The 25556-nt window shown below is 33.8% G+C and overlaps 1 protein-coding gene across 4 annotated transcripts in view; it reads left to right on the top strand.

Moving 5' to 3' along the window:
* LOC124364590 (centrosomin-like) overlaps window positions 1–25556 on the top strand; it is a 134022-nt gene that overhangs the window by 40596 nt on the left and 67870 nt on the right. For 3 of the 4 annotated variants that reach the window (XM_046820175.1, XM_046820177.1, XM_046820174.1), the window contains exon 2: window positions 4564–4613. In XM_046820175.1, the coding sequence (XP_046676131.1) occupies window positions 4564–4613 (50 nt within the window). Of the gene's footprint in view, window positions 1–4563; window positions 4614–23229; window positions 23504–25556 lie in introns of those variants that run through there. The other variant, XM_046820176.1, reaches the window with a different exon arrangement.

Here is a 25556-nt window from a genome sequence, read left to right as displayed (position 1 = left end):
AATTTTATTAGATGCCATCTAACAAGGAGCCTGATGGCGGGTTAACACGATACCTTACTGGCTAACCTGTAAGCTTAACTGCCTATTGGTTATATAGTCCACGTCCACGAGTCCACAGCCAATGTGCATTGTATAAGTACACAACCTGATGTTTCTTGAAAGCGAGAAAAGTGCGTTCTTGAGACAGAAATGAATCGTCAGCCGCGCTACATTTGGCGGAGGTAAAAATGGAAAGGGGAAAGGGTTAATGACATGTAACGATATTCATTTCTGTTCCTAATAATATTCTTAGCTTTTCACCCATTCAGGGACGTCAATGGAGGTTAAATCAACGGTAGCTGACCAAATACAGACCAACTAAAAGCGAGTTATTCACTCTTTACTTAGTTGTGTGAGTAGAATTGGTTTCAAGTATGAAGGAAGACAAAATGAAGATAACAATTCGCGACTGACTGCACACTTTTCACACATGCGCGGTACTTCAGATCGCGTTAGCATAAAAGTGTAAATGTTTACACGTTGCTTATTTTCTTGTTTTGCTTGCGGAATTAACACGTTTAAACTTGCTCGTATCTCAAGGATATTTTAAAATCACTATATAAAACCCACATGGGTTCATGGACTTTCGTGATATTTCACGGAGCCAAATGTGTATATCAAAGACAGTAAGAAATACATTCTGAATCCATAACGGGTTAGCAGTATTTCAGAAATTGGCCCACAGCATTGAAATAAGGACAAATCGAATGGGACATATGACAGAAGAAGGATTGTTTTTCCGTTTGACCGTACGTATTTAATAAAAATATTATTTTTAATTAAAATTCGTCAAAGCTACATTTTTGAAATTTAGTAGACACGTCACACTGTGCTTCATGCATTATAATCTTCACAAATAACAATACTTTTCAATATAAATAATATATTATATTATTTAGTAGTATATTTCACATTATCTTCATTTAGATCGTGTCTGGTGTTCGGTTTTTTTCCCACGGCCTAAGTTATCGGTTTCCTCCATTTATTATTATGTGGGAGGCGACCACGACGTACAGCGATTGTGAAAGTGGTTGCAATTATTTGGTTTTCTCTAGATATTATTGACCTTAATTAAGTTGTCCATAGTATATGTATCACATGTTTTGCTCCTTACCCGAGTCTTCTTTCAGCTTAACCTCTGTGTAGTTGTGAGCACAGTTGTACACAACACAGTTGTAGATTAAGTCCTGATACGCCTGGATATATTCCAAACGGATTGAGATATCGATGTACAACCTCTACCATACTAATTAAAATACTTTTTTGGATTTTTTAATCATAAAAACCCATATCCCTCCCTTTCAAAGGTGGTGCGGGGGTAAGTTTAAATTTTCAAATTGCAACCTCTATCTTGTGACATGTAATTAAAGGAATTTTCAAAACATCGCTACGACAGTCCTAGCAAAAGTTATGGGGAAATAACCCTTTACATTGTAATGCCACCTGGAAAAAGTTGGCAAACCAAACAATACAAGAACCAAACAACCAAAACTTTGTACACCAGAAACATTAGTACTACGTAAAGGGGATAAGCTGGGCATCTCAAGTCTTACTAAAACATATCACGCATACATTGTGTTGAAATGCGCGACATTGGCATTATCCCTACAAATTATTATTTGTTTTATTTGCCTATAATGTTTACTAGAAACGGCGCAGAGATGTTTTCTTAGTGTAATTTTGTTCCTAATAAATATGCCTTTAAAATGACAAATGTCACAAGATAGGAGTTGCAATTTGAAAATTTAAAGTTACCCCTCCGTACCCCCTTTGAAAAGGGAGAGAGAATTTTTGAAGGTGAAGGTTTTACATCGATATCTCAATCCGTTTGGAATATATCCAGGCGTATCAGGACTTAATTTACACCCTGTATATGAATAATCTGCATACGAATCAAAATCATTGTCCTTTCCCTAAAACAACAATCTTTCCAGTAACTTAAAGTTGAGAAGAAGATGTAGACATTTATTTGCAATAGCATAACTACAGATAAACATGTTATTGAACTTACAGTTTGATTTAGTACAGCGACAAGACCAGGCGGTGTTTTATTTCTGCCGCGTAACCTACGTGCATAATGTTCGATAACAGGTGTTGTATTATGCATGGCGTTCGACACCGGGGAAACCATAACTATCAGGGGTTTGATGTTCACCTATACAGTACATTATATCTATACCATATTGTTCAAGGATTAGATAAACATGTTATTGAACTTACAGTTTGATTTAGTACAGCGACAAGACCAGGCAGTGTTTTATTTCTGCCGCGTAACCTACGTGCATAATGTTCGATAACAGGCGTTCTATTATGCATGGCGTTCGACACCGGGGAAACCATAACTATCAGGGGTTTGATGTTCACCCATACAGTACATTATATCTATACCATATTGTTCAAGGATTAGATAAACATGTTATTGAACTTACAGTTTGATTTAGTACAGCGACAAGACCAGGCAGTGTTTTATTTCTGCCGCGTAACCTACGTGCATAATGTTCGATAACAGGCGTTCTATTATGCATGGCGTTCGACACCGGGGAAACCATAACTATCAGGGGTTTGATGTTCACCTATACAGTACATTATATCTATACCATATTGTTCAAGGATTAGATAAACATGTTATTGAACTTACAGTTTGATTTAGTACAGCGACAAGACCAGGCAGTGTTTTATTTCTGCCGCGTAACCTACGTGCATAATGTTCGATAACAGGCGTTCTATTATGCATGGCGTTCGACACCGGGGAAACCATAACTATCAGGGGTTTGATGTTCACCTATACAGTACATTATATCTATACCATATTGTTCAAGGATTAGATAAGCTGACTCTCATGTAGAAGAATATATCGTTGTTTTGACAGCAGCCTATTCGTCACCTCTTACAACCAACATTTTCTGCCACAGGAATTCTCATCCTACATGAAATCATATGTCAAGCTGTTTATAATTTTAAGTGAATTAATAATTGATCAAATTAAAAATTTAGATTTGGGTACTACGAACAGAAATTAGATTTTAATATTGTGATATTAAGTGCAACATGGTAAAGTGTTCCAAAAACCAGTGTCCAATATGTACAGAAGTTCAGATGTACAGGAACTCGAGAGCTAAGTAACCGAAACATGCACAGGCTATTATACTTTATTGTTTTCAAGTTACTAAAGTGTTGAATGATTTTAACTAGTATCCTATAATATTCATGGTTATAGCAACTTCAATAGTTAATTTAGTTGTCTGATCTTTTCAATGTTACCTGGCCAGAAATGCAGCAACATATAAAAAATTTGTACAGTACAGTACAGGCATTAGAGTTTAATAAAACAAACAACTGATTGTAAAAAACCTGTAATAATGATTAATTCTAAAATTGTTGAGGGTATAAGGTATGAAAGTTAAGTCCTTATAATTATGTTATCAGACATAGTTTAAAATATGTACATTTTCTCAGTTATTTACATGAATGTATGGTGAATTTATCTATCAGTCACATCATGTCTAAGATTCCGCTCAAAATAAACAGAATCGAAAATAACAGTTTTTTTTCGAGAATAGAAAGTTCATTAAATTAATTAATATAAATTATTTTTCTATTAGTATTTTTACTAGCAGAGCTGAAATAATACTTCTCCATGAAAGCACAGTAAAATAATTGATCTTAATGAATTTAAGATCAAATTCTATAAGAATACAAATTAAATTAAATTTAATCAATACTATGAAACTTTACAGAAATAGTGTAGAATTCAACGTTTCAAACATTGGATTTTATCTGATGTTTGACAATGGACAACTTTCTCAAACTGGTTCTACCACGAAATTAACGATTCACTTGTAAGCAAGGTAAATGTTATCTGGAAGATAAAAACGAGATAAGCCTTGTATTTTTACCCTCTCCCAGTGGTTGTTTGAGTGTCTTTTACGTACTACAACTATTTATGCTTCTGATTTGTACATTTTGTGACGAATTAGGATTTATTTGTAAAATTGAATAGATCGCTTTGAACTCTGTGTTTGTGCAGTGAAGTGATAAATTTGCCATATTTACGGACTTGAGTGCACACTCAAATGCATTGCACGATAAAATTGTATTAGTCGCGGTTATGTAGCTACATCTAGGGGTGCTCTATCTGGACCTTTGCCTGAAAATATTTTTTGGGACCCTGTATGTACTTGCCGCCATTAACCATCCAGACTAGAACACTACTAAATAGTATCTGCTGGAATTCCGGAGTTTTAGATTTTCGCGTTTCAGGGGTTCCTTGCTACTAGTTTACGCTTTCATAGAACTCAAGGTACTTCGCTTTGCCAAACTTGTCTGGGAGAAATAGCACTACAAACAGTATTTAGTCGACTTTCCAAAACATGTATGGTTCAACAAGTTATATATCATATAACTTTCTCGTATATATGTATAAGAATACTTATGCGTATAACATTAAAAATAACTTGATCGCTTCAATACATGTTTGTAACGAATTTTGATTATTATTTATAGCAGCATTTTGTTTTGTTTCAGGACTCTTCCAAGCCAATTAGATGATACCAACCAGTTTACATTTGATGGACGTAAGTACATAATTTTTTAAATGGTTAAATTAATTTCATAAGTTCCTCAAACCATAATATGCCTTTCGCCTGTCTGCATGTTTGTGTGTGTACTAAAAACTTGTAATTGTGTAAGCATTAAACACAGCGTTTAATGACAAAGAACTAAGTTACTTTCTTCATTATTTTCTTCCAACAAACATATCGGGGCTGCACATTAGTGATTCTCATGTATAGTGGCAATTACATGTAACTCAATTTTAGTAACATTTGAATAGATTATTTTTTATTTTCAATTGGTATTACAAAATACACTATTTAATTGCTTAATTAGTATGTAATATACATTGCAAATAAACATATACTAGTGAACGAAAAAAGTGTAAACCACACAATTCTCAGTTCTTTGCTCTGTAACTAGCTCACTTAAATCAGATTGTACAGTTATTTTATACAAAATGTAAGTTTAACACCGTAAATTGTAAAATATACACTTTTGAGTCTTTAGGTGAGCTAGATACAAATCAAGAGAATGAGAATTTCAATGTAACGCAATTACAGTAGTTGTAACCAGCTAGTTCCTCAGTCCCCTGTCGATATTTTAAAATTCCTCTCTCCTGCCCATAGGCTCCGTATGGATTCAGTTTCTTTCTGATTTTCTAGAGCTAACATCTGAAATCTTACAGATTTTAAACTCTGGGGACGGGTAAATTTGATGTTTGAGTGGGAAAATAATTTTTTTCATGTTGGCATACCTGTAAATTCTCAAAAGAAAAGGTTTTGTTCAGCTAAACTCACAGCTACTACATTAACTGCTGGATTCATAATTTTCAGAGATAAGTTAGTATTATTTACTATTGTTATGGAAACTGGGAAAAATTATAATGTTGTCTAGGTTTTCACAAATGTATTTACTTACATAAAATTAAGATAAGTGGTATAATCTATTGTAAAACACCCAAAGTATAATTGAATCTGTATGGATTCTATAGACATGACAAGTTCATTGTTTTATGGTAGTGAAGTTCTTTCTATGCCTGTAAGTGCCATATGGATTCAGTTATTTTGTTCAAACGTCATGGTTCCGGCTGTACCTGTCTGTAGGTGCCATATGGATTCAATTTGATTTACCTGTGACTAGTGTGTAACTGTGTATATTGCAATCTGTAATAATTTTGACTAGTATTGTAAATAATACATTGTTAATGAAAATACAAAATGTTATTGTTATTATTCTCCTATGTATCTACCAGTTTGTTTTTTGTAAATTAGTGCCATATGGCACCTATGGGCAAAGAATAGTGTAGTGACAAAGTAATTGATATTGGATACTTGTGTTCCTATAGAATCCATATGGACACAGTTTCCTAAATGTTTAAATTGTAATGGATTTTCAAAATAATTAATGAAAAGTGTTTATTCAAAGTATAAATAAAAGCATTTTTACAGAAAATATTTTTTTCTTACTTTTTCACAATTTGGGCATGAAAGGGTTAAATGAATAAAGAAAACAAATAATCTGTCGAAATATAAATCAACTTTTCTCAACAAGTCTCAAATTTTCATTTCTCGAGATAGCCATGTTACATAGGTCTATGTACTAAGTTTACTGTTGAATTGCTGAAAGTTTTCTCCAGATTTTATAGTACTTGAATTTATTCGACATAAGTCCCCTGCCTTAAGTTATCAAGTAAGTATTCATTATAATATTTTTATTTAATGTGCTATGTAGCATGTTCAACGAAGGACAAAATTTAATTTTACTCATTTTTAAATGTGGTGCTTGGAACTTGTTCCACTGTAAACCTCCATCATTCACATAATTCTCAGTCTCGTGCCTGAAATATGACAGAGGACTGAGAGTTGAAACTTACTAAATAATTTTGTGAATTTTGCCTGCGAAGGAAGCAAATAAAACATACACATGGTGACCTTATTGAGATAAAATCATTTCTACTAATAATGGATATTCTCAATATGTCCAATAGTGTTATAGTAAAAATTACTAGGATTTTTCTTATAAAATTCATATTGTTAGTAAACATTTTTGAGAAATTAGATTGTATAATTTATTTTACTTTGTTTGTTATCATCATTGAAAAGGTTTTAAAATATGCTTTACGTAAATTCTGATACAATTATTTAAACTATGTTCATGCTATAAAGTAACTATTTTGTAAAACACCAGTACACTAATCAATAATACCCCTAATTCGTTTAAATAAAACTAGTATAGCAGCTTCACTGATTTAAATACTTTTTACATTGAAAATCACAAGAATAAAAAAAATTAAGTAGAAATAATTTACTTCTTCGAAAAAGAATGCGAGAATGTCATCAAAAAATATAAGATGGTCCCACATAATAAGAGTTATTGAAATAGAAAGAAAGATAAAAGCATGAGAAAAAGAATAAAAAGAAACAACGCACATTGATAAAGGACATGATTTACAAAAATTGAATACATATTCTGATAATCATTACGAACTCAAAACAGCTGAAGCAGTATTTTCCCCAGAAGATCCCCAAAACTGGGACATTGATAAATCCGCTCAAGATGTACTTAGTTAATCAAAGGTTATCTGGAGGAAAAAAGTTAACAGAATCATAATTAAAAACCAATCAACGGAACTAAAGAAACTTAAAAACCATGAAGGCTAACATAATAGGTACACCTACAACGTAATTAATTTTGCTTAATTTTGTGTTTTCACGCTTAATTTTGTGTTTTGTGAAAACACAAAATTAACCAAATTGCAAACTTTGTACAAAACTAGATATTTTAGACTTTTAAATTAATTAAAAAATTTTAATAAGGAATTGTCACCAAACAGTGAAGTGAATCAGTAAATGGAATGTAAAAAGCAAAGTGTATGGTTGCTAAATGTTTTCTGAAAAAGTGTCAGAAACTCCGTTGAATCGTAAAAATGTTAGAAACTCCGGTAATCGTGAAAATGCTTTAGAACAAAGATATTCTGAAAAATGTAAATTAATCAAATATCTAATTTATGATCAAACACTGCAATAATTAAGAAATCTTTCTTAATTATTGGAGTGTTTGTTCAAAAATTAAGCATTTGATTCCAATAAGAATAAGCAAGTAAATACAAAATATAATCAAATACGTTTAAAACCGTTTTGAGCAGCAGGATATTGTTTAACTAATAAATCAAGTCAAAAACAAAACAAAAACGAGAATTTGTGCATTTAAATGAAGAATTAACATTCAGAGATTTCTTTAAGATGATGAAAACAGTTGCTTGGCATCTGGAAACAAAGATGTCATAAAACAAAACAATCTGAAGTAGAAACGTCACCTGAATGAGACATTAACACTTTGATTGCGGCAATCGTCTTACGGCGCACCATTACAGTGAAGTTGGTGTCACTCAATAGACAGACTGTTATTGTAGCGTTTTAAAAAAAGAATTAATTTCTGAGTTTATCATGAAAAAGTATAATGCATAACGAGTATCGAATATTAGCATCTAATAAAATTTATATTTTAAGTTTTAATTTTAATTTGGTCACTTATAACGAGGCCATTTTTAACCAAATATAGGAAACTAGGGTTATTTACTTTTCTTACGTATAGCTGTATAGTACAATTATTTAGTTTAATTAATTAAAGCCTTTGTTTTAAAATATTTTCAATATTTTTAGATTTGGAGTTACCGCTCTTCCGTGTGATGTCAAAACAAAAAAAATATCGCAGAAGCACTGTAAAGGTACATGGGTTATAATTCCCGTACATACTTAGCGTGAGGCAGTCAATACAACAGTTTTATATTTTATTTTGAACACAACACACCATAGGGAACAGAAATGCCCATTGGTTAAACTGTAATTCTCAACTCGGTTTCTTGGAGGCTTCGGTCCATTGTTCGTGGAATCTGTAATATAATTATTTATTAATAAAAATATTTTTTCCACTAAACGGGTTTAATAACACAACATAATCGCGAAGGAATACAATGATGTTTCTAGATTGAGTGTTTCATTAATGAATTCTTCGTGAAAACGCCAGTAGAAATTAATTGAAAGGTAATGTAATTTAATTACCTTTACTATAAATTTATGTGCATCCTATTAAATCTATCGATAAATATAAACACTTTGTGTGCATCTAGGTTAGGTGATGCCAAAAATAACGTTTAGCCCGAGAAAACATTTCCTTTATTTGCATATATTTCATTATCTAAATCAGGCCCCTATATTATAACATTCCTGCCATCAAATTCCAGAAAAGACAAACTTACGTCATGCGGAATTCATTCTACGAAATTCGGAATTATTACCGGGTGTCAGAATGAAACACCTTCCCGTTATAGCTCGGCATTTCGGAGTTTGCTTGTTTGTGTGAGCAGTAAAAGTTTACGCCTTGGCCTATCGTCAGGAAGTTCGGTGCTGACTCACTTCTCAGCCACGCGGCGCGAGATTAAATTTGAGGTGTGTGGTTGTTGGGGGGGGGGATTAATGTTCGTCGTGTTTTGATCGAGCCAAATTTATTAAAAGGAAACAGCCATTGTGGTTATTAGAATTGTGGGTAATGTAAACGAAAACAAATATAAATGGAAATTGGATTAAGTGCTGGTACTCACAATACCATTGTTCTCGTACGTGGGAGAAAGGTGGACGCAACGTCTGAGCTGTAGCCCCATCAGCTCTGGTGGTGGTGGAAGCCTCGAAGATCTGTGGTAGCGATAACGTTGGCAGCGGAACGTTACATCCAGACTCGACAGGGTTCCGCGGCATATTATGGAAATGTGCGGTATAGTGTTAAGGTGGCCTAATCAATATACCTGTAGAATACCTTCAGTACTGTATTATTACTGAACGTACAAAATTATAGCAGAAGTGCCAAATTCTCACGAGGCGCACCTCCCTGGCAGTGTGTGGCCGATGATTGTGCCAGATGATTATTCAGTTCGCTGTTTGACATTCTGTGTTTGTTGCTGGCACAGTGTCTTGGGGTGAGAGATTGAAACCGTCAGCAAGTTGTTAAGTGCATATTAGCCTGAGCTTCACGTGTAGTACCGTCAGCAAGTTAGCGACTACCCATTAGCCTGAGCTTCACGTGTATTTCCATCAGCATGTTACCTATTACGCATTAGCCTGAGCTTCACGTGTTGTACAGTCAGCAATTTAGCGACTACGCATTAGCCTGAGCTTCACGTGTAGTTCCATCTCTTTCATTTATCTTTCGTGTGTATACTGTAGTTTTTTTATTGAAAAAAATCATATTTTATAACTAATGAACCAACTTTAATCAATTTTAAGTATATCGACAGGATATATGAATAGTAAAATTGATTGCATTTTAAAATTAAATTTAAATATAGCGGCATTTTAAAATGTTTGAACTGAAAGATATTTTAAAATAACAGTGGTAAAAAAGGTTAACAAATAAATTTCTGTAGAACATTTTATAAAAAAATTAAATGGCAATCAATGTCAAATTTAGAGAGTATAAAGTTTTATCACAATAAGGTTACAAACAGTTCATTAATAAAATAATTTAATTAAATGGATAGATTCAAAATAATTTGTTATCTGTCACATTTATCATTGTAAAACTGTTACATTATTGTAAAGAAATTTGAGATTGAAGAAGCTTGGTCGGACTAATCATGCTATAATGCAGTTATTCAGTTGTTTTCTGACTTCAACATTAAAAATGTCAATAGGTTTGTTGATCAATTGTTTACAAAAGTTAATTTTTGTAAAATTAGTACAGTCCTTTGTAAGATGTTTTTGTGTAAATATTTTATTGGCAGCTATCTGAAATTTAATTAGCAAATGCGATTAAACCTTTTTACTGATTGGTCCCATCCAGAGAAAAGGTGTACTATAGTAGTTTTGTTGTAAATCGTAGTTTAAAAATACGATTTTTAACTTAAAAACACTTACAGGCAGACAGACGGTAGACGAAAAGAGATTAACTAAATGGGTTGCATTTAGCTTTTGGGGCCTAGTTTCCATGGAAAAATGTTTGTGTGGAGAGTTTTGTTACATCCTGTATAATGTGAGCCTTCCACAAGACGGTCCTCAGACGGATTGGAGCCCTCAGAAGCGTGATGATAACAGTTAGATGCACGTCGTACGTTCGTTTGCTCCAGGAACAACGATCGCGATTGTCTCTCGACTTTGGATCTCTTCAGACGAACACGACTCCAGATTCCAGGAGTCAAGTCTGAGACAGCGTCAGATACCAGACGCTGCAATAGAAGGAAGGTGAACTGGAGCTAAACTCAACATTCAATTTAATCAACCCTTCCTACCATAGCTACGTTATGTGTAGCTCTCAATTTTGTTTTTAAGTCGTTATTGATGTATAACATCAGAGATTCACTCTTATGTGAGTGAACCTTGTCTTGTGTCTCTGTACACATGTAGTAGCGAAGTTACCTGAGAAGTGCTATTTGTTGCAAGAAATCTTGAACAATTTTCTATTACGTATAAAAAATAATTTACGCCTCTCGTGACCTTTAAAGACATTTTATTTACCAGTATTAATTATAGTTGCGATATATCACTAATGACTTTTTTAAATTATACCCATGCCAATCAAACTAGTAAGTAATGTGCTACGTAGACCTATAAACGTAAAGTATAAGTTGTAAATATAACAGCGGCATTCTCAGTTGTTATATGTGATGAGACCTCATACTGAGTATTCCAGTCAGTTTTAATTCCAGAAATGTAATATTTGATAAATAAAATTAGTTTTTATAGGTTCGCTCGTCTTTATAACAAATCCCTATGGCATACACGCAACGGTTGTCAGTAAAAAATGTGACTATGAGTTAAATCAATGAATGCTTTTAGGGTTTTACCTCTTCTGTAGTACTCGTATAGCGTGGTAAGGAAACCAATCTCTACTATCAAATTGCAGGTTACAACCTTTCTTTATTGTTACGTTTAAAATTATACAGGCTGTCCCACAAGTAACCTGACAAACTTCTCAGGTGGTTTCCTATCATCAAAATAATGAAAAATGTTCATATACACATACTGTATGTCCGGAAACGCTTTGTTAGCGAACTACGGCTAGCGAAAGATTTCGCTTGATTTTTCTAGGAAATGACGGAAATTGGAATACAAATATTTTGTTTTTACTAAGAACATTCGTTTAATAAACAGATGTTGCATTTTCTGTCTTGTTTTCGTTTGTGTTGATTTAATTAAACATTAATTTTTTTAACTTTGTGTTTCTTTATTAATGACCTTTTTTTGCATCATTCTGTTCATAATTACATTATCTATAAAGTTTTGGTTAAAAAGTGTTGCGTGTTTATTACGCATTTAGTGAAGTTAATGTACTTCAAATCTAAACAATACGTGTTTTTCGTGACCGAAGTTTGCATATTTTGTCTGATATCTCAGAAATGGGTCGTCTTACAGGTCTGAGACGTATTTTATTTAATTTTTCAGTTAATTTTACATAACATACAAGAAATTTAACAACTCTCTTTACGCCATAAAATCGCCAGTTTCGCTTTATTTCCGCCCCTTTCTAGAAAATCGAGCGAAATATTTCGCTAGACGTAGCTCGCTAACAAAGCGTTTCTGGACATCGTTTATATGAACTTTTTTATTATTTTGATGAGAGGAAACCACCCGAGAAGTTTGTCGGTTTACTCGTAGGACACTCTGTATATTTTCAAAATTATACAAGTTTAAGTTGTATCACAGTGAGGTAAACAATTTAAATTTTAGTTCGCTACCAAAGGAAAGATAACAGTCACAGTTTATGACAGTAACTCTCCATATCTGTGCGTATTGTAATATTTATTCTAATGAGTGTGCAATTCTATGGAAATACATAGTAAGGTGTTGCTCACAATGGAAACTGCATACATAGCAACAGACACATTCATACTGTCGGAACTGGGTATGTGACAGTGATGTGGGAAAGTGCTCACGCCCATGTTGGATATCAATGGATTGCACTTAGAACATAATTCGCGATTCGTCAGTTTTGCTCAATTATGAGATCTTCATATAATTCAGAATAAATGAGTATGGTAAAAATGTAATTTTTGGAGCAAAGGCGAATATTTGGGTTTTTAAAATTATTATTGATTATTATCTTTTTACATTTTAGTTGTTATCTTTAAATAGTCAAATTGTTCAATGTGCCTAACAGTTAAAATGCTGCAAGAACATGATTCTCTCGGTTTGATATCTTGTTGGATTTTGGAACCGATTTGGAAGGTCACCAGTTCAAATTTGCTACTGTACAGTCCATCGGAGCGATACCCGATACCCCCCCCCCCGTGTGGATACAGTAGTCTGAAATATGAAAATCGTTGCGGCGGCGACCGGGGCCGAAATAAATTTCCATGTGAATCTCTAAATTTGGACGCGACCAGACAATTTTGTTGAGAGGAGAATTGAGTTTATAAACCCGTAGCATTCTTCAAGGCAATAAAATTTGAAAACTAAAGAACTGCCAGAGTTATTAATTTGGCATGCCATCGAAAAGCTCACATTTTCGTACTGGCATTTGGCCAATTCTGTAACGAGGTTTAATATGACACAGGATGTGATTTTATATCCTGTTTTCCCAATTCTCCAGCTAAAAAGCGGTGACAGCGATCATGACCGCAGTAAAACTCGACTTCTGCTGTTATAATATGAGAACTTAATTCAAATTCTATACTATAATTTATATAATTTCGAATTGCACAATTTAAAAACTTTTTCACCTAAAGAAAATAAATTGTAACACGACTCATATACAGTATGGGTTTTATTATAGTTTTTATACAGTTGTATAATACTAAAGAATAATTATTATAGAACTAACAAGTTTTTTTTTCAACTGATTGGATTATTGTGGAATTCTAGGACTTGGTAGTGCTGTGGGGTTTTTACAGTAGTAGTCTTCAGAGCATAAACACAGCGGGGTATGTAATATTTATGATTTATATTATAGTGTAATATAGTGATATCAATTTACAGATACCGGCGTCTGATAATCCAAGCGAGCACGTCGTGACTACCGTCACGTATCAGTTCACCCCGTTCGGTCAGAATAGGTCATATACAGAGTGTTCAGAAAACAACTCCTGTCATACTAATATACACCGAGAAATGTTATAGTCGACATTTTGTATTTATTTTAGACAAAAATTAATATCTCTAGAACTAGTAAAGCTACAGACACCAAACTTCGCAAGTAGGAAGTAATACATAAGAGGAGAGATAAAAATAATGGTGTGATTTTATTCAGTATTAACAAAATGGTGCCTGTTGGAAAATGTTAATGTCAAATAACAAAACAACCAGTAATATTCCTAAAAGAAAAGCTTCCATTTAAAAGTATCGTTTCGTTTTTTTAAACACGATTAAAATATTTTTAATTTCGAAATGACAGTTTTTTAAAGAATGGTTTTCACAATACAGTACGGTATTGGGCGGACAGAATAGGGACAGCTCAAGCCGCAAGTGCAGCTTCTATAAATACACGCGTGTCATGGCACTCTAGTAGCATTTCACCGCTCGCTCGCTCGCCCGCTCTGCTAAATCCAGGCCGCCTGGCAGCGAAGTCCAAACCCCCTCCCCTCCCTCCCTCCCGACACTATACCCATCATCGTCTAACACAACTCGGGGAAACCCAATCACATTTCCGTCTCTGAGGAATCCTTGGATTTCATCCTCAATTTGGTCCTGATTATATAATAAAGATCCGTAAATTACAATTACGGTCGGTGAACGGTACTTCGTGTTAATTAGGCTACAATTAACCGGCCGGTACAAGCGCTAATCGGAGGTCAGCTGTGTGGGAGATTTGAGGAAGTGGTGGCATTCCGTGCTACTTGGCCGGTTTCCGTTTCCGGTAAAGATCCAGTAGGACGTGTCCAGATCTGACAAACAGTGCCATTAAAACATAAACAATCAAATCATAATCTACAGCAGCAATGGTACCACTTACTAAAATCATTTGTGCCATCAAATTGGTTTTTATGACAGTAACAGTATCTCTTGATCGGGTAAGCAAGGGAAAATTAACTATGGCCCAAACAATTACCGGAGTAAAGTACAATGGCCTTAGATATAAATGTTTTGACATATTTTATTGACAGCATAACAGGATTTCGGACATTTGCCATAGTTATATGTTACAACACAACGTTTCGGGAATTGGAATATATCGTCTTCGTCAGGTGGGGGAGGTATTAGTACAAAAATAAAGAACAGAAAGAAGGGAAAGAAAAGAGTTTAAGTATAACCAAAAGCTGCTTGGAGTCTAGTCCAGGCAGTCTCCAAGCAGCGTTTGGGTATGTTTGAAACCTTTTCGTTCCCTTCATCTCTTCTTTGTTGTTTATTTTTGTATGTACTAATTCCTCCCCCACTTGATTGACGAAGAGATAGTTTCCAATCATCGAAACGTTGTGTTATATCTTTGTAACATAAACTAGGGCAAATGTCCGAAATCCTGTTATCCTGTCAAACCTTCCATCGTCAATGACGAACTTTAAACAAAGAATATTTTATTGATCGTGGCAACAAGGCAAACCGAACGTTGGCGTCAGAAATATAATTCACTCGAACCAGAAGTGCTCATAGACGTGCAAAGCCTGCGAAATTTTGTGTGCAGCCACGGGTAACTAACCGCTGGTAGTACATAAACAGTTGGGTTTCAAATAAAAAATTTGACGTTTTCTCTGTACTGGACATTCGCAAAAAATCTATAAGAGGATAGGTCACATTAAGGAACACTTGTATCAAATTGCTGAAACATGCGGTATTGTAATCACATTCATATTGAAATTATAAATTATCATTCTATACAGGGTGTTCACAAAAGGTTGTTACAAACTTATGTGGATGATAGGATTCATCATTCCAAACAAAAATGTAATATACACATAGGTCAAGAAATGTCTCGTTTAGCCGCTAGCCGTCATTTTTTATTTGTTATACAAAACTATATACCCTTAGAACTAGTAAAGCTACGGATACTAACCATGTTATTTTGGTAATAGGTTATTGAAAAGTAACGTTATTTCCCGTTTCTGGATGGCTGTTGGAAATTGGAACCAGATTACGTGCCTATCGGTCGAGCATTGTTAGCCTACCAGAGGTCACGTGATTTTGGAATCTCTGTATCGACTGGATACTGATAAGACTAATCGAGGCGTCCTCATTCGTGCAATCTACTCTTATTTATTTATAGTACTCTTACGACCTTACACTCTTTTTGGGCGTTATCTTTGACTGTGGTGTGGACAAACTCAACTCAACTATGGTACTAGAAATTGATCTAAACATACGGAAGTTGACGCTTTTTTGACCAAATTAGGTTTTTTACAGACTTTTGCGTATATATTTATTCACACAAAAAACTTAAATTGTAACAGACAAAATTTTATTTACGTTTTGAATCTGTCAACTTTGGATACTGAAATAAAATGTACCTGACGTGTCTCCTTTTGTTTAAACAAATTTTAGGGCTCCATCATATTACATTATAAATGCTTTCAGTAAGAAAGCTACAGCCTTACATTTTGAAAATTTCGGGTGAATCCGAGGGTTACTGCTAGATAACTTATATATTAGTTATTGCTTCACCAAGATTTCGACGCGGATCTCCGACTTTCAACGAAAGGACGCTTTATACTCCGCATGTTTCCACACAAGACAATATGTATCACACTATATATCACACTCCTTTCAGAATGTCCTTGAAAGAGTGCAGTAATAGGTGATGTCTACGCGAGGGAAGAGGCTTTGAAAGAAATTATTTACAACACTGCAGTATTTTCTCTTAAAACCTCAAAAATAAAAAATTATAAATATAAGACCCAGTACGTTTGAACTGACATAGTTCTCGAGAAAATATAATCTGAATTCTAGAGCGGTAAGAGAACACTCACAATCGCTCATCTATTACTACCTTCCGCAGACTCGCAGAGTCGATTGTCACTGCCGGTGTCTTTCGTCGGCAGTGAAGAACAATAAGGCCCTTTGCACAGTACACGATTCTGTTCTTCCGGGAAAAAATCCGGACGGGCTATCTTTCTTAGTTGATTATTGCAATGCGGAGATCTTTCACATTGTCCGGTGCCACTAGAAACACGGTAACCGTGTCACCCTCCCGGCTCAGTGACCAAACGCAAGCTTTGACACTAGATGGGTTTAGTGGTCCGGGCTGTACGATGCAGTGTGCATTCAGTTTGGTTTTAGGTTGCGTTTTGGCGGTGTCTTCAGTTTGTGTGTTTCATTGGCTTATTTAAACGTTTTTGAAGGAATTGACGTTGAATCAAAAGCTGTCCATCTCATACAACTCATCAAAAGAAACAACTGACATACAAAAGAAATTAAAACACGTCCGGTCGTAATTTCCCATTTCGTAAAAAGGTCCTGACTTCCTCACGTCTCTGATTAATTGGATGAACCCAGAGTCGATTGTACCTTTTTTCCGCCGACGATACAGTAGCCATGGGAGAATTTTTATAATTATATATTAACATGCCCGGAAAAATAGGTGTTATTTCATCAACAGAACACAATAAATCGCTCACGATCCATTCACGACCGCACCATCAACAGAACTGAAGTGTTGTCTCCGATTTGTCCGATTGTCTTTTTCCCGGTCGGGCGGAATCGTGCACTGTGGAAATAGCAGACTACAATTTAGACCGTCCGATTTTTCCCCTGACGGGCAGAATCGTGTAGTTTGGAAATCAGCAGATCACGATTTAGAACCGTCCGGTTTTTTCCCCTGACGGGCAGAATCGTGTAGTTTGGAAATCAGCAGATCACGATTTAGACCGTCCGGTTTTTCCCCTGACGGGCAGAATCGTGTAGTTTGGAAATCAGCAGATCACGATTTAGAACCGTCCGGTTTTTTCTCCGGACAGATAGAATTGTATAGTGTTCAACGGGCCTAACCCGACACACTTGTTCCGAGCTCATCATTGACGGTGAATGATGTGAAAGGATAACGAGATTACGGATACATTCCATCGTTAACGACAGAAGCACCAATTTTCAGCGACGTGTCCTCTTACAACACTTGTTTAGTTAAACATACAAGGGAGCAATTCACGGAAGCAGCTCTGTACGTCATCCAGCGTCAAGTTGGGAGAAGCAAGAGCGACATAAACGTGCCACAACACGATTCACGTACCGCAACAGGCAACTTCCGTTTGATGACACGTTTCGACGACAGAGCGTCACAGGTCTTCTTCCATCGCCGTGACGATTCGTCATAAAACTTAAAATTGAAACAAATAACACAAATAGACACATAACACAAATTAATAAACCAATAAAATGACATTAAATACGTATTTACTGCATAAAACGATTTTATTCATGAGTCTCCCGGCCGCAATTGTTTGGCACTTTTCCACGAAACGTGCACTCGTTTTTTTCACTGTAAATATGTATTTAATGTAACCTTATATATTTAATAGTTTGTGCTATTTGTGTCAATTTTAATTTTTGTGGCAAATCGTTAACATAATGCTAGACCAGTGGATGCCACAGTGCTTTTGAAACACGAGAATTTGCAGTATTCCGACATCTTGTAATAGCAAAATTGGCACACACTGTTCATGTTTTGACGTACAATTTTTTGTAAGCTTTGGTGAGTTAAATTGGTTACTCTGTTTTAGAATGAGATACCTGCAAATAAGTAAGAATTATATTAACTAAATATCGCTTGTTAAAAATACAATTATTTGGTGTTAGCATGTATATAAAATGCAACAATCAGCTGTTTATTAATCAGAAGTTTCACAATTCTCTATCGGTGTATTTGAAGTGATATATGGCGCTCACTTCGAGAATCATCCCCATTAGATTATTATTATTGTTTTAGAGAAATAGATTTGATATCAAAATGTGCATTTCAAAGTAGCTCATATTTCACTACGCTTATACACATAATCTTTCATTTCTGAGTTATTACTTATTCAATATGTTTTATGACCGCCATTCTCAAACCTGATATAATATTTTTCTGAAATTTTTTAATACGGGTCTAAATTACAATATTTTGGAGTTTCAACTTTATACGCTTATTCCATATAAAGATATACCTTTTAAAAAACAAAACATAAAACAGACAAACTAATGGTAAAATAAGATAGACAGGGCACACTGTATATGACATTTCTTACTTATTTTGCTCTGACAAATTAAACTAAGTTCGGTAGTGCAATTTAAGGACACCCTCTAGAATGTAAATTGACAAGCAGTTTGTTTAGTTTTACAAAATATAACTATTTAATACAAAATATAACTAAGAATATCATATTGAAATGTACGTATTCTGTGCTAAATAACTTATTGTGCTTGTTAATATAAGTATAGAAATGCATACATATTCATTGTCTTTGTTATTTAAGTTAAAAGTTATTATGACGGGAATCGTTAAAGAAATATTAAATAAAACGTGATCGCATTTAGAAATGTAAACTATATTTACTACTCTTAGATTTTTGACTTGCATTCTTGTTTACATGAATTGGTTCTTTTATTTGTAATTTAGACGCATTAAGTCTCAGCGGCCAAATCTCAAAGGGAACAAACACAACGTGTGGCCTACCAGGAGGCGTTTCATAAATTCTCAATTTTATCGGGAATGAAACATTTGTGACCCCATATGTATTGGACAAAACGTGTTTGTATTCACATCCTCTATCAGCCATGAAAAAGCGCACATTTATCAGGGTTACCGTATAGAGCTATGTAAACTGAAACATAACTCACAACACATCAAAAATAAGAGCACATGAACAGTTTCATATTGTTATTATTGCGCGGTAAAAGTCAAGGCCGTTTCAGCACTCAGAACTGATGGTCAAATAAACGCACTTGTAAAGTGGTGGGTGACCTATTTATTGATACTGTGTAAGAAACAAACCGGTTAGAACCGGTAACATGCGCGAGCTATCAGATAACGTTTATATCGTGTCTGGCTACTGTTACTATTGAATGTCCCTTATCTACACTCAATATCTAACCTATTTAATTTGAAATACCCGATTACTGATTGTATTGAAAACTGTAAACAAGGCAGATTAAATAATGACAAATTCGGCATTTAATGCCGTTTCCGCCGTTATCTGTAACAAGAAAAATAGCTGTAACGTTTACATACATAATGTCATTCGTTGTCTTTATCCTTTGTTACAAATAGATTATATCTGACATAATTATTATTGGATAAATATTATGTTAAGTGCATGTAATCAAAAGAAATTACTAGTTTTTAAATTAGTAATACTTTATAAAGATTTTCTTTAATTTCGTTTATATTTACTAACAATATTAGTTTAAAAATGCATTATTAATCTATTGCAATATATATAAAACGATATTTTTTAAACCAATATCTTTAGTAAATCTCTTATATATATATTAATGAAAATCTGTAATATATATTAAAGATTTTCATTAATTTCGCTGAGATTTACTAAAGATATTGGTTTAAAAAATATCGTATATATATATATATATATATTAACGATATTTTTACAACACATTTATGTGATGTAACATAAACATGGATCAGAAACGGTTAGTTTAACGTGTGTATGTATTTATTTTTATTTCATAAATCAGTAAAGATAAGAAACTCAAATTTGAAGCAATAATATTTGCAGTTTCAAATCAAGTGAAAAATTAATATTCTGCTATCGATCGTATCACGTTTCAAAAATATTGTAAGAAGTAATGATTATGAAATGTTTAAAAGAAACAATAAAAGTTGTTAAATCTAATTAGAAACATTGGGACATCATCTACATTGTAAAAATCGGCCTAGAAATAATGTACGCGTATCTGTAAGCTTTTAAGAATTACAACCGTTACAAGCTTATATACACATTATTTCCTCCTTAACGTCCGTAAATACAGTACTATAATATATTATACTACTATAATATGTTTTCTCCGGGAGATGAACTGTCATTCTTGTGATTCTCCAGTCATTTTCGCTACAGACCAAAATATATTGCAGTAGTAGTTTGAAATAATCAACAGCAACATTTCAATGTAAACCGTAATGGTGACGCACACTCTCTATTAGTAAGTTAAATTATTTACTAACCACTAGAAATAATTAATATGCCCGTATACTACTTCGGATTTACAAAATTATCCACAGAAATATGTTACTAAACAGCTCACTTGGGTAAAAATGTCAGGCTTCCCTCGTATTTGATCTTCGCTACCCGACATCATAATTATGTAGGTTAGACGTTTTAAAAAAGGTCGGATTGTCCAATATATGATGTTAAGGTTTAAGGAACCGGTTCAAACTAAAGTTATGTACGAGAATAGATATTTATTTTTCGGGACAAAACAGTCATGTGGTAATTTATAACTCACAAAAAATTATAACACAGACCTCTATGAACTTGTTTGTATAAAACGAAGTTATGCCATTTTTTTCTATTTATTATAAAACTAGCAGTTACTAGCGGCTTCACACGTAATTTTCTAAATCAAAGGCCATTGCTTTCTAAGTGAAAGCATTTATGATGTAATATGATGGGGACCTACAATTGTTTTAACATAAGTAGACGCCAGTACGGGAACAATGGACTCTGCGAGGCTGTAGCAAGTAATAATAGATGAGCGATTGTGAGTGTTCTTTTACCGCTCTAAAATTCAGTTTACATTTTCTAGAAAACTGTGTTAGTTCAAGCGTACTGGGTCATATTTATAATTTTTCTTTTTGAGGTATTAAGAGAAAATACTGCAGTTTTTATAAATAATTTCTTTCAAAGCCTCTTCCCTCGCGTAGACCTTGCCTATTACAGCACTCTTTCAAGGACATTCTGAAAGGAGGCGTTATAATTATTATTGTCCTGTGTTGAAACATGCGGAATATAAGTGTTCTTTCGTTGATAGTCAGAGATTCGTGTCGAAACCTTAGTGAAGCAATAACAAAATACAAGTAAATTAAGATCGTCTCATTTGTAGATGTCGATGCCTTTTTAGATCATGGACACCTAAAAACAAAAACCCGTGTGAAAGATTTGAAATCCAGTGCAATATTTAAACTATTCAAGCTGTCATCTTGGCCATGGTAAAGAGTCTAGCTACTAGAGCAGAAAGACGGTTTAAATAAATCTGATTAGAATATCATTCACGACCTAAAGTTCTTTTGATAATAGAGGATATTCTCAAAACATTATAAATAGTAATACGAAGATTTCCTCGTATCAATGAAAAATAATGACTTACTTAATACAAAATTGTACTTGTAGGAGCTACAACTATCAAGAAAATTTACAAGTACTGTACATACTTTCTAAGATTGTACAAAATTAATGGTATCGTTAAAACAGCACATAATATTTACATGCATCGCCTTTAATAAGCAATTCATTTAGTAATCCATCTGCAGTAAAATTCAAAAGACCTAAAAACTTAAATATTTATTTCTACGAACTAAACTACCCCCTGGTAAACTATTCCAAAATATCAAAAAACCTTTGGCTGTAAAGCTTGTTTTAAACCTTTCTGCAAAACTTGTAATTTACTATTAAAATCTAAAAAATCTCTTGTAGCGCAATACAAAGAAATTATCAGATAGTTGGTAAAATGACTTGTGAATCCAGCTACGTCATTTGCTTATAACTTGCACCTTTATTGCATATTAGAATGAATAAATATCCCAGATATTTTAGTATTAAAATTAAATGTAACCCTATTTCAGCGCATACAAAAACTTCGATTAATGTTTTCTTTAAAATCTATTGACTACATTTTAGAATTCGCGTAAACTTAATAATATTCATCATTTATTAGTAGTTCAGCCGAGGGTAATACCAACCCCAACAATGCATTAAATCTAAGGCATCGTTAATCATATTTAATTTCAATGAGCATTTTTAATGTTATCTTTGGTGTTCTCATAAAATTACGTAATAATTTATTATTATACTTAATTATTTAGGTAAATATAAGGTTCCGTGTCATTCTTTGTTTGAAGTTTATTTGTCACGATGGAAGGATTGTGAAGGAAACAGGATTTTTCCGGACATTTGCCATTGTCCAGTGATACGGAAATTCAGTAACACTACGTATAACCTGGTTTGTAATTAATTATGTGTTAGGTTAGTTATTTACCTGAAGAAGAGATCAGGTTGCAGGTCTCGAAACGTAGTGTTACTGATTTTTTTGTATCACTGAACTACGGCAAATGTCCGGAAAAATCCTGTTCTATGTAAAATATGAAATTATTTATAATTCGTGTAATTAGAAATGTATTTAATTAAAATATTTTTCCTTCTTTTTTAATTTATAAATTTTAATTTTTCTCTTGAAAGACAAAATAGACAGAGTTTCTAACACATGATTTGTTCTGACAATATTGAATATATAAGAAAGACTTCTTAATACTCTTTAATATTTCGAATTTTAGTTTTCAAAAGAGCAAAAACTTTGTGAAAAATAATGAAAAAAGAACAAATATACATACAGAATACACGAGGATATGTAAGATTGTTCATCATTGGAAATTGCGAATATCAACCATCAACATCGCGTTGTACGGAAAGTATATAGATTTCACTTTTCAGCTGTTGAAATAAACAGGTGTTTCTCATATTCGAATGTTTATTTCTGTTTGACGTATCGTTGTTTATCCAAAATTATTAAAGTTGACTTTTGGTACTCCGGAATAGTCGAGAATAAACGATCACGACTAGACGAGATTTCTCATAGGTAGTTACTGTTGCGGATTGTAAAGAAGACAATCGAGTTGTGTGCTCGTGTGTGGAACGTGTTTCATAACTTCGGCTAGAAGCGTATATTGGGGGGCGTAGCTCCGCGAGCATAATTTCCTGTGTCATACGTCGATTCCCGGGGCGTACCCGCGCACACCCTCGTCATGTCTGGGCTCTACGCCTGCGCGTCGTCGTCCTTCCAGTCGGCAGGTACGGACTGGTGCTGACATGTCCGCAGTAACCGGCACAGACACTGTGGACCTCTCGTAGTAACTTACTAGTGATGGGAGAATCGGATACAGTGTATTCAAAAGCACCCTTATGTTCGAATACTTTTTCTAACAGACATGTGTAGACTTGTCTTACTTCCTTCCGGTAATCCACTGTTTCTCGGTTATTTGGAATTGCCCTGCCAGAAAAGGTGGGAAAATCGTTTGCCTTTTTGTGCCTCCTGCAAACATGTCATACCCATGATTTGTGAACTCTAGAAAAAACATATTTGTTTACCTGCTACTTCAGTCCTGTCTTTTTACCGCAGGTTTTGCCACCAATTATCGTAGAAATAGATTGAAGCCAAAAACCTCAATCATGTTTTGTTTTTACACACCAACATGAGATAAACATTCGTTATTGTGTTTATTGTTTACAAATTTATTTATTAATTGAATAATTTTACAATTATACATTTTGTCGAGTTTGAAAATGTTTAATTACTTATTCCCCTTGTTGTTGAATCTCCCCTTAATTATTATTTTCATAGTTCAGATATATTTTATTTGAATGGTTTATTTGAGTACTATTAGTCCTAACGAATGAATACTGTAGGTTTGAATTCAATTCTTCAAAAAAATTGTATTCATTTTAAAAGTATTCGCATTAATTTTGAGGTATTCTAATATGTGAATATGTATATTCGAACACTATTCGATTCTCCCATCACTACATAGTACTATACGTACCGCTAATATTGATCTGTATAAGCTACAATCGGGAATTCCACCAATTATAATTCTTATGATACAAACATTCTTATAACAGATTAATGATTTATTATTCATATCTGCATTTGTTTTTCTTTCGTTTCACACAAAAGTGATAAACCCCATGTTTGTAATAAAGATAGGAAAGACACATTTTCTAAAAATCAAAAATAACCACTGTTTTTGTAGTTCATTTGATTAAATACAGATATTTTGAGTTTTGACGTGCTCCCAGGTCTCCTATTGTTCACAAATTAGTTTTTGTTGGGCGCGTTACTCTTAGAATTTACATCCCGGTTTCAAATATTTAAACAAAAACAAAACTATGCAAAATAAAAAACATTTATCTTCAAGCAAAGAGTTTTAAATTACTAAAAAGATTGTTGTTTTCACTTTGAGTTAACTCGAATTTAAATCTCTGCAATATTAATATCAAGCGGATTGATAGTAATAAGAATTCAATATAAATTTCCAGTTCAATATCGAAGTATCGTTTTCAAGCTTAGTATCAAAGTAACGTTTTCAAGTTTAGTATCGAAGTAACGTTTTCAAGTTTAGTATCGAAGTAACGTTTTCAAGTTTAGTATCGAAGTAAAGTTTTCAAGTTTAGTATCGAAGTAACGTTTTCAAGTTTGTTAACGTTGGTTTGGATTCAAATGCCACCTGAGCAACACAGTTTAGTGTGACGCAGTTGTGAAGAGATAAACTGTTGCCATCTCTTGACGTAAACACGGTCTCTCTTGGAAAACACAAACAATCAATTGAGTTTGTATCGAAGGTCCTGGACAGGGACAAAATAACGACCTATTGTATCTAAACTTAGAACCTCTCCATATATCCTGTGCCATGTCTGCTGTTGTAACAACGATCTCTGGTCGGGTGCCAAGCAGAAAAGTCAGATTTTAACAATTCTTTTCTCAACCCACCATAAATATACACATATAAGAATATTGTATAAATTGCCTTTTTTTATTTAAGTTCGAACCTGTGTTCATCAAGTGTGTTTTTATACCAGGTGATTCCGATAAAAGTGCGTATTTTTTCAGGGTTGATAGAGGATGTGAATACAAACGTTTTCGTCCAGTACACGTGGGGTGTAAATGTTTTGTTTTCGAGGAAATTTAGAATTTGTGAAAACGCCTCCTTGTAGGCAACACATAGTGTTCCCCTTGCAGATTTGGCCGGAAAAATGTGAAGCTGCTGAAACTAAATGGTTTTTCTTAATTACAAATAAAAGAACCACTTCATGCAAACTAGAATGTAAAAATATATTATTAAATAAG

Source organism: Homalodisca vitripennis, chromosome 6, assembly GCF_021130785.1.
Source record: "Homalodisca vitripennis isolate AUS2020 chromosome 6, UT_GWSS_2.1, whole genome shotgun sequence".
Classification (NCBI taxonomy): Eukaryota; Metazoa; Arthropoda; class Insecta; order Hemiptera; family Cicadellidae; genus Homalodisca; species Homalodisca vitripennis.
This window is presented reverse-complemented; position numbering and strand designations above follow the sequence as displayed.